The sequence below is a fragment of the Leuresthes tenuis genome, unplaced genomic scaffold (assembly GCF_036924035.1).
Source record: "Leuresthes tenuis unplaced genomic scaffold, fLeuTen1.0.hap1 SCAF_2, whole genome shotgun sequence".
Classification (NCBI taxonomy): Eukaryota; Metazoa; Chordata; class Actinopteri; order Atheriniformes; family Atherinopsidae; genus Leuresthes; species Leuresthes tenuis.
In genome coordinates this window covers 7772656-7783809 of record NW_027325356.1, presented here as the reverse complement: position 1 = coordinate 7783809, position 11154 = coordinate 7772656, and the positions used below count along the sequence as shown (strand labels likewise).

The following is an 11154-nucleotide window of genomic DNA, read 5'->3' as shown; positions in this document are numbered from 1 at the left end:
GTGAACATACAGATGGACCTCTGACTTTCTCACCCTTGTGTTCATGGATTTTGTTTCAGCCTTTGAAAGATTCCTCTCACAGCTCCAGTTCAGAGTAAACACAACAGGCTGGATATCTGTTGACAGATTTTTATTCTGCTCAGGTCATCGGTGTCCTGTAATGGCAGGTTGTTTTTATGCACAAGCTCCCTGGAGGTCTGTGCTCTCCCCACACTGATTGCTGCGGCAGCCAATAATTTATAGACATTTTATCAAGTTTATGGAGAAGTCTGTTGCTGTACCACCTCTGCTGGAGAGAGGAAGTCATCACAATGATGTAGTCAGGCCATGTTGAAATCTTTCTTAAAGTTTTCAGAAACTGTGGACAGTAGATACCTTTAGGACAGCTGTTTGTGAAAAAGACTTTCACTTTCAGTTCAGATTTTACATTTCATAATATAATACAAAATATCTTAGGGAAATACAGCTTTAGATGAGCAACTACACATGACATACTAGCGTCTCTATTTAACAAAAAATGAAGGCAAAATGCAGATGTAGAGCATGAAATACTATGTACATCCCAAAATTCAGTAGCTTGAAGAACCACCTTTAGTAGCAATAACTTGAAGTAATCATTTCTTGTATGTCTCTCACATGGTTGTGGAGGAATTTTGGCCCACTCTTCTTTCCAACGTTGCCTCAGCTCATTGAGGTTTGCAGCATTGGTTTATGCACAGCTCACCTCAGCATTTCAGTCAGGTTGAGATCTGGACTTTGACTGGACCATTGAAATACCTTGATTCTTTTCTTTTTCAGATATTCTGTTGTAGATTTACTGCTGTGTTTGGGATTATTGTCCGGTTGCTGTCATGGTCTGTGAGTTTTTGTGAGTCCTGGGCGAATCATGACAGTTGTGTAACTTTCTTTCAGCCAAGTTTTTTCTATCAGACAGATGGCCTCACATTTGGATGCTGTTCGCCTGTGTGGGCAGGTGGTGTGGCTGGTTGGATAATTACTTCTACCTCTGGTCTATCACAAAAGAGGAGCCACTTTAAAATGGAGGACGTCTCGGGCCTTCGCCACTCTTGACTCTTGATTTTGCTGCACATGATTGCTGCTATCCTTTTCTCTTTTGGTGCTCTTTCAGAGACATATTTGTTCAGGTAGGTGTGGGAGGTTTCGGGACTAGGTAAGTTGGGGTACCCTTTACATTTCTTTTGCACTCACGTAGCTGATCATTTTTATTCCACAAAGTTTATTGGTTGTGCCACCACTGTACTGTTTTGGAGAGTCTTTTGTTAGACAAGCCAGTAAAACCAGTTTTGTTTACTTTCTTTCTTCAGAGGTAGCTCAGACAGTCCTTCGTTTGTTATATTAATCTAATTTATTTGGCACAATCACTTTTGTTCCATCCTCCCCCACCTTGGAGTGTTCTTTTTGTTACAATAAACCTCATTTGTTCACTTCCACTGAGACTCAGTTTGATTTACTGGTCGTCATGTTATTGTCTGTCAACTGGTTTCAAGTGGACGTAACACTCATGCTGGACTCAATGACTGCAAGCTACCCAGTTCCTGGGGCTGTAAAACAAGCCCAAATCACCAGCCCTCCACCTTCGTGCTTGAGGTTTTTGAGCCAATCGCTGTGTTTGGTTTTCTCCAAAAATACTGTTGTACATCATGATGAAACATCTCCACTTTAGTCTCATCTAGTCAAAGTTTGTTCAGATGCAACTTGCAGTGACACAGTATTTGTCATGAGGTTGTATTTACTTTGATCTTGTTTACATTCTGAAATGTAGAACCGTTGAACTGAAAGAAGGTGTTGTTTCTTTTGTACATGATTGTATACTTAGCTCCAAATCAGTAGACACATCTTCAGATATTTGCAGAAGGGGAGAAAACCTTTAAATATGGATGGGAATTACTTATCTGTATTATACTTTCATGCTTTTGTATGGTGTTTGGCAGCTTAGTGTTAATTGGTGTGATTTAATCCATGGAGAGTACAGGTGTGAGTGCTGTGGCTCTGACAGGCTGCATTAAAACAGCTCTGAGTGCCATTATCACTTTACAAAAACATGCTCACACTGACAATGTATCCGTGGTTAGCACGGCTCCATTTAGTAATTAACACCAACATACCCAGCTGACGGAAGTGTTATTATTTAGCAAGTGTGCGTCTGATTTGGTCTGTGACCAAAGGTTTATGTCTCTGTGACACCAGATTAAAAGGAGATCAGCACTACTGTAATTTATCCACATGGGACATGAACGTAAACAGATCTTGTGGCAATTCATCCAGAAGTTGTCAAGCTATTTCAGTGGAGCTGACACTCCCATCACTAAAGCTACACTCCAGACAAGCTGAAAAATTTGACTTGAAATATCCCATCGGATCTGCAGGAAGTCATTATTCAGAACTCATTAACAGACTCTCATTAACACATGAGAAAATTAACTGCTTTCTTAACAAAACATCCCTCCCAACATCAACAAAGCGTTCATGATAACAGAGAAGAGAGGTGATATTTTAAGGTTGATGCTAGGATTTAAATTATCTGCTTTCCTCTGAGCTTCAAGCAGCACAAACCGGCGGCTGGGTGGAACAAAACCTCTTCTGCAGTGATGAATGGCTTTTTTGCATCGACTCGCCCCTGAGCATTTTATAAATATTAATAAGCTTAATTTATTTGCAGCCCCTTTACAAATGAGCTATAAAATGCACCAGACGTAGGCATTAAAAGGCAAAAAGAATAAAACAGCACTCCTACGTTTAATCAAGCTACATTGTATTTGTGATGTTATGGAAAGCTGACTGCACACATTTCCCCTTCAGGAAAACGACTTCTTGCATTTTCCTAACATGCCCTTTAAAAGAAACATTTTCCCTAGCTTTGTACTGCAAAGTTCAGGTTTGGCAGGACCCTGGGTTTCAGTCCTGGCTAATGATCTGTTGAAATACGCAGATTTTATGAGGCGAAGCTACCCTTCACCTACAGCTGGGCATGAGGACAGCAGGATGTGTATAAATGGGACATTACTGTCTGAGGAGTTCGCAGCTTAGCCAGTGTGATGAACTGCTGTGTCATGCCGGTTGCTTGCTGCCTAAGGTCAGTACAGAGAGGGAGGTGAAATGATTAGTTCTTGTTGATCAGGCAAAAATGACCAAATAGAATCTAAAGTAATTCTCTTTTAAAGGTGCATTAATTCACATGTTGGATTAGTGAGATGACTCCACACAGACATGTTACGGTAATAGTCTGAAGTCGTTAAAAAACTTAATATACAGGTTTTTTTTACATTTTCAGAGGAATTTCTACCGTTCTTCAGTATAGAGCAACCTCAACTCTGGGGATAATGGCTTTCTTCACATTAACTTCTCACTTCACCTGCTTTCCTAACATCTCTGTTGGATTAAGGTCAGGGTTCTGACTTCCAAACATTCTTTTGGAACATCTTTGGTTGAACATCTTGTGTGCTTGTTGATGTATCCACTTGCATGCGAAGCTCATGAGAAGTAAATCTCATCTCTGCAACTGCAGCAAGGGTCCACCAGTGAAAAAACAACAAAAAACACAAAAGATACTTTGAATATGAAACAGCAATATCCACACCTCTGTGACTGGACAAAAAATACCTGTATCTGGATATCCAACAATATGCAAGTTTACGCATCTCATATAATTTACTCGATCTGTCACATATTTGTAGTTTACAGAATAAATACAGGATTTCTGGTCCATTACATATGCTTCTATACTGGTATCGTCCCGATCCGTTGAATTCTTCTAAAGAATATTCAAATTAATATGCATTAATATAAATGTAATGAGTTTAGGTTTGTTAAATGATTAATTCCCTTTGATTGTATGTAAATCAAGGAAAAGTCTGGCCTGTAGGACTGATAATCTGCTCATGTACATGCATGTGGCCACCTTGAATTTGGTTTTAAAATTGTCTCGCATGCTACATGCACAAGCAATGATGCTACTACCACCACCGTGCTTCACAGGTGGGATAAGTTGTTTTCCTTTTTCTGAACTTTTCTTTAATGTCTTCCTGGACTATTTCACCTCTTGCTGCAGTGTTTTTCTTGGCTGGCCATTCCCGTGGAGGTGACGGCAGTTTTGTATTCTCCACTCGTTAACAGTCAGCTCGACTTTAGAGTGGTGGAGTCTAATCTCTTTAGAGATGGTTTTCTTACCTCTTCCAGTCCGATGTACGTCTACAACTCTTTCTCTGAGGTTCTTAGAAATTAATTTGCGCCATGATACGCCTCCACAAATCTGTTGAGAACTTTTTTCTTAATAGAAAAAAAAGAAGCTCAAAATTTCATGCTCAAATTAACTTCAAAAACTCATGTAACAACATGTAATATTGGACCAGTATCATCAGCGAAACAATGACCACGTATCTCAAACTATTTTTGAAAGTCTGCTGGTGTTATCAACAGGGCTCAACAGCTTTCAACCACAACTGTGGTCCATAGATAACGCATTCTTTCATTCGCAACTCAATGCTTCTTTTTTTAAATTCGAGTGCTACTCAGTGCTGTCTCCCCTGTTGGCTTCTCAGTCAGTGTCACAAAAACACTAAACTGTGTTTCTTTATTTCCTGTTACAAATAAAGAAAAAAAGACAAGCAGACAAACTGTTTGAGAGAAGCGGCTATGGCTCTCCAACATTTGTCAACCCAAAAACCTGATGCAACACGGTTATATGTGTTCCCCTATTCAGAGGACACTTCAGGCTTAAATGTTATTTCTGTTAAATGGTGTGTCTTTTTTTTTTTTATACGTTGTTGTCTTTTCTAGCTTAACAGCCGTGGCTGTGATGAACATTCCTAAAAGAAACACGATCAGAGCCTAGATACAGCAAGAAAAAAAGGGTTTACTGAAGGTTTTTAAAGTTGGAATCATTATAAAGGAAAGTTTTTCTCACTTTGCTGTAAACCATTGTGATGGTACATTTTATGTCTCTGACTAACAAACTCTCTAATCCACATTAACCATTTGTATCACCCAGACACACTAATTGTTTTAAACTATTTACCACAAACACATTTTTTTTAAATATCAAAGTCTATAAGTAACCAAAGTCTGTAAAACAGTGGAACAGTGTTGATTTTGGGATTTCACGTGAATCAGTCAGACATTTGAGGTTAAATAATTCCCAGCTCTGATGTTGCCACAGGATACCAGAAAGTGCAGACAACTAAAATTAAGAAAAAGATTTATTAACATATTTGGGCACAGAAAAACAAATCTTTAAATATCAGTTAGAATGTTGAACAAATTGTATAAAGTGTCACAGTCTGGACTGGTCCATCAGGCTGCTCTACAATGAAAGTCAGGGAGAAGGGAAGTGTAGTTTCCAGAAGCTCCCATGACGATATGCTTGAGCATTCAAATGAAGTCAATGGTAATTATACAACAAACTTGTTCCGGATGATTTCTCCACCTTCCACCTCCACCTGCTCGTACAGCCACTTCCTGTCACAGCGGCACTCAACGCCGCACTTGCGTGATCCACATTCTGGGCAGGGGTAGAAGCAGCCCATACAGTCCACATCCAGACAGTCGCACATGTCCTTTCCATTGGAGAGCAGTCGGCCTTTGCTGTCGTACACTCGGCTTTTGGCTGCAACACTCTGCCTGCACGAGGAAGATTTGAAGGGAAAAATCCTTTATTTCTGTGCTTGAGAGCACATATTTGGGTGTCTGAGGTCATCACCCCCTCAGAAGCTCAGAAAAAACACAACTCTGAGATTCAGAACTGAAAACATTCAGTGAGCTGTTCAGATTTACAGAAACATGTCACTTTACGAGGTTATCCAGCCCAATTTCCCCCCTAGCCTCAACTTCAGATTATGTATTATTTTCTGTACCTCAGAAGAGGGAAGTTCAAACTCTTGCTTGGACATTAACAACATATATTAGTTATATAGTTGAGCTCTCTAATAAAGAGCTAATAATGCTCTAGCAGCACTTTGTTTAATGTTTTATATCCTGACAAGGGAATCTGATTTCTAATTGGAGTTCTTCATTTTTAATTCCAGTCAGAGGTTAAAAAGTGAGATTTCCATTCGTCATTGAATACACCTTGAGTACAGCACTAGTAAAAGCCATTACTAAAACAAACACTGGTAACATATTCCCTAAATGAGCGGCATTCTTAATGTTAGCTGCTACAAATCTAAACGAAACACGAAGAAAGGAGGGAGGTTTGAAGCCGGTATGATGATATGATAAGGAGTGGTGTGCTGCAGCCATCATGTTCAGCAGAGTGTTTTAACAAGACACGACTCGCAACGAGACTGTGCCAAAAAGAGGGGTCAGTAGCTTTCCATCTGCCCATCGTCCAACTGCAGACAAGAAAAATGCAACTATTTGCATTTCTTAATTGGTGTGTGAACTGAGCGCTCAGGTTATTTACTGTATACTCTCTTATGCAGTAATAACATGCTCCAAGGGTTTATCAAGTACTACAGACCTCAAGAGAGGCAGACCCTGCGGAGGAGAGGGGTGGAGTGGAGTCAAGTGTTTCACTCTACACCTTAAAATGATCCACTTGAATAGAGGTGTAAAATAATGTATGACAAAGCTGCTGGACTGTCTCTCTGTGTTATTTTGACCAAAGCATGTCAGACATTTCATTAAGACCTCAGTACATAGTATCAGCTTGTGAAAGAAGGACATAACGTCTCCTCTAAGAATTATATTATACTTTCTATAAGTACTTTTCACTTCCAATTATGTCTCCCATCATGACAGTGTGAAATGATCACAGCCGAATACAAACCATGCCTGCGTACATCTACATTAACTAACACAACTAATTTTGTGAAGAAATCAGGGAGGAGAGGAAAAACCTGGGGACAGTTTGGTCTTTCACTTCAATATGAAACAATGATTAAACCTTGTTCAAGATTTTCAAAGCACTGGAGAGCCAAAAGGAAAATCCGAGTGCTACTGATTTATTGCTGCTGTCACAGAAATACATTATTAAACTTCCCGATCATTTCAAAGAACACACAATATTTGATAACCCCAGATATGTGAGATGTGTCACCAGCAGCAGTACAGCGCCACAAGTTGTTCAATCAGAAGAGAAGCAACTTATACTTTGGGGCATCATCTCCATACAAATCTAATTTGTAAGTGAGTGGAACAAAACAGACTGTTTATCTGAAACAAGATGTTTGCTCTATTCATTGGGAGAGTATAAATAAAGAGTTGCAAACTGTAAAGTAACATGTCAAGATAACTGGGAAAAAAAAAGAGAAACACAGTGTCTCACCTATCAGACAGCTGTTTTCCTCCACGACCGCCTCGTCCACCCTGAAACAACATCAGGGGTTTATGACAGTACACAGTCCTCTTTGTGTTTGTATTACTGAATATAACCAGCAGCAAGTTGTAACTTTAACAGAAATCACCAAAGTCACCGAGAAAGAGATACTATTAGGAAATATGTCATTTATATACTTAGTTTTCTTAAACTGTGACAAACTAAAGTATCATTGATCAACCTTTCTCATGTTGAAAACATTATCTATGGAGTGACAAAAACTCACCCGGAGTCCTCCTCGTTTGTCTCTGCGCAGAGCAGCCTCTCGTGCTCGGTCTCTGTCTGCTTGTGTTCCCATCTGATTTGCCACATTTGTTTCTTTTGGTATCACACCTCTTTTACGCAGCTCAATCTGTAGGATTGAAACGGGATCGCTTGATCAGACTATAAAACACACGGGTAAAGAGCAAAACTAAAGTGTTCTGAGCCCACACCTTTGAGATGTCTTGTCCTTGACTGAATATGGTGGGCACTGCATCCTCTCTCAGAAACTGCTTGCCGTTATAGTCCCTGAAGCAGTCGGTCCTGAAATGCTCTGAGCAGAGGCATGTGTTGGCAGTTGGGATAAAGTTTTTCATCCCCAGGCTCTGCACCCATTTGCTGGCCAGTTGAGGCTTACTAAGAGGGAACCTGCCAGAGGAGAGGAAGGACATGTTTCAGACGAGGCTGTAGGATGCTAACCTTAGTCTTAATGCTTACTAAGAGCTAAACACAACTGAGGAGAAAAATCAGGCTTTGTCAGATATATAAAGTTAAACTGTTGGCTGCCTTTAGACCTGGCTAAATTTCTACTTAAATCTGTAAATGGTTTATTCTTTTCTGTTTGGTGGAAATATTTAGGTTGAAATATGCTAAATAAGAAATCAGCAGCCTTCATGTTTGGAGGGGGAGAGCAGACAAGTGCAGATTTGTTATTTGTTACTCTAATATTTTTATTTTCTGATATTTTTGTGATAATGTTCACAGTATTTTTCACATCTTATAATTGTTTGTTTCAATGTTGTGTTATTGGAAGTGCCCCTTATAAACTTCCTTTAGTAAGTAATATTAATCAAGCTTACTTTGAAAAATGTTCTTACCTTTGCAATCATCACAGGTCTGTTCCTCCTGTTCATTTTATTTGTTTTTTTTAAAACTATTATTTCTTAAGTTAACCCATCCACAGACACTGGATTTTAGTGCTTTGGCAACAAGAACGACTGGCCTGCCTCCTCTCTATCCCAGAGGATGCAGCTTTCTTGATTTCACCCAAAAAACTTGATTGTAATTCATCACAGTGGAGGAAAGTTTTCCATTTCAACTCAGTTCTTCTTAAATTTAGTGTTTATCTGCTTTTTACTCCCATCGTAGAGTGTTAACTTGCATTTGTGGATACAGCAACGAACTGTTCACTAACAATGTTTTTAAGACGTAAATTAAACGGTTTACACCACAGAATCAAGTTTGTTTTGATGCAGTGATGCTTAAATTTCCGCGGCCACACAACTTTCTCAATAGTGGGTTGTAATATTAAGGGAATTTTGGGATATTATAGACTAAACAATCTGGATTAGAAACTTCTAAACAGCAGAGGCAAAGTTTGTTTTGCTGAGAGCAATTTTTGTGATGTTTATGTTCGTTTGATCAAAATTACGGACAAATATTAATGTCATAAGAAATTCAATACAACGTACAAGCATGTTGTCTTGCATACTGTAGCGTAAAATATGGTTAGAGTGGTTAGAAGGACTAATGATAACGTTGTCTAGCTCTGATGAACTGACGGTTCTGTGAAACTAAATACAGTTCTTATTTCTGACACATGCCTCATCAAAATATCCAAAAAGCTAAATGGTTCCAAAAACTTCAGAGCTTCCACTTCACCGTAGAAAACTTACCTGTAAAATCTTATTTCCGATCCCTTAACAAACTTATTGTTACAACCCGTTGCCGCACAAATTACGGGCATGGTGTCCCTTTAGTGAAAACTACACAATAACTATCCAAATTAAGCAGAAGCCGCGCTAAAAAAAAAAGCAGAGAAAAGATGTTTGCGATTGCTGTCGTTCGTCTTCTTCTTTGGCGGAAGTGAAATGTTCTCTGCCTCCTGTTTCGCCTTGGACGAGTCTGCCCTCTAGCGGCGACTCATATAATTACTCAGGATGAAAATAAAACAGTGATTCTTCTTCTTATCATTTTTAATATTCATTAAATGGTTATTACATAAATCATACATATATTAGATAAAAATCAATTAATATATATATATTATATGATTTATTTAAATCAAGATCAAGTAGCCTAAACTGTAATACTAATTATACGTCTGATATAATGATACAATCTAAATTACATTTAAGAAATAACACTTCCTTACTTCTATATTGTATTTTCAATATGTCATACATCAAACTAAAGAAGATTTATCTCTCCCCATTGAAGTATACTAGCAACTGTATCATTATGTCACTAGTTAGTGCGGTACACTTTTCTCGTAGAGCAGAGTGTAGAATACTGCTAATAATGACGAGGATATTTTAACCTGAATTTTAGATAAACCACGGAAAACAATCATGAACTCATGAACTTTGACTTTGGACTATGACTTTGTTACCCCATGTTTAACCTGTCAGGAGAATTGTAAACATAGCATAATGATACCCACAGTCAGAGTTATGGTTTGTGAGACATCATCTTCCTGGAAAGTACACAGATTCTAACCAAACATTTCTCCCACATTTAGCAATGCTGTACTTCCTATTAGTGCTCATGCAAGGTTGGAATAGGAACTGTGAAAAAAAGGTGAACTGTTGCCCTTCTTTTTGTCTTTTCCTGCATAAAAATATTCTTTCTTGGACAACAGCACTCATGGGGTTGACAAACACTCAGTTCAGTGGGAAAGGCCAAGGATTTCAATGCAGATTTGAGCACATGCATTTACGCGTTCCTCATCATAATCTCAAACTGTCAGTTGAAACTTAAACACAGCTGAGTTTTCAAAACAACGATGACCCCAAACACACATCAAAGCTGTTGAATCAGACAAGAATGGCCTTTCCAAAGTCCTGACCTCATTCTTGTTAAAAATGTTTGATTCCTTTGACGCTACTTAGAGGTCAGGTCTGTGCTGCAAAAATGAGAACTTTAACTGGATTCTGTCAATTCTGCCAAGAAAAGTTACGTTAAGTATCCAACCGGCTGCCACTTGCTTGTTGGTAGATGAAGCAGCTTGTTAAAGTACTGTATAGTCAGACAGTTTGTAGATGAATGAACACCTTCAGTAATTCAATCTTTTAAAACTTGTGCACAAAGTTTATTTTTATGATTTGTAAATCAGTGCAATCCATTTTTATTCATGATTATAACACAAGAGTCAAACTCACCACTCTGTAATTGGTCACTAGTAATTTGACAAACTGCCAATTTCAAACACAGAAATAGAAAGGTAATTTCTATAGCTCACAAAGTTTACTGTCTCTGATGGCTTTGTTGGTCATTTCATGTGATAAATACACGTATACATTTTGTGTATATCATTGCAATGTCATGTGTGTATTGTTAGCTGCGCTGACTTGCTGCCTGTCTTGGCAAGGACACTTTTGAGAAAGAGATTTTAGATCTCAAGAGTCTTATCTTGTGGTTTGATAAAGGTTTTGCATGCTCCAGTACTCTGTCTTTCCTCCCACCATTCAAAGAAGGAAAATTGATCAGAAAATTGATGAATGAATGAATGAATGAATAACTAAGGCACAACTTCCAATTTTACACAAAGAATATTGTCTTGTTCACAAAACCATGGTCGGTTGTGTTTAAATGTTTAAACTGCATTAATTTGTCGGGAG

General features: G+C 38.6%; 1 protein-coding gene across 1 annotated transcript; it reads right to left on the bottom strand.

Annotated features, from left to right (window-relative positions):
- Positions 1–5198: 5198 nt before the first annotated feature.
- On the bottom strand, positions 5199–9377 carry arl14ep (ADP-ribosylation factor-like 14 effector protein). The gene is made up of 5 exons (XM_072380040.1): positions 9211–9377; positions 7768–7963; positions 7560–7685; positions 7283–7323; positions 5199–5637 (listed from the first exon to the last, which is right to left on the bottom strand). The coding sequence occupies exons 1-5, from the start codon at positions 9279–9281 to the stop codon at positions 5409–5411; spliced, it is 663 nt and encodes a 220-aa protein (XP_072236141.1). The 5' UTR covers positions 9282–9377; the 3' UTR covers positions 5199–5408.
- Positions 9378–11154: the final 1777 nt, after the last annotated feature.

Bases quoted from the DNA above. Each gene is read 5' to 3' on its own strand.
- arl14ep (XM_072380040.1), bottom strand. From the start codon at position 9,281: ATGCCCGTAATTTGTGCGGCAACGGGTTGTAACAATAAGTTTGTTAAG. The intron at 7,964-9,210 runs GTAAGTTTTCTA...CTCCTCTGGCAG, and splicing joins TCGGAAATAAGATTTTACAG to GTTCCCTCTTAGTAAGCCTC. The intron at 7,686-7,767 runs GTGTGGGCTCAG...TCAATCCTACAG, and splicing joins AAGGACAAGACATCTCAAAG to ATTGAGCTGCGTAAAAGAGG.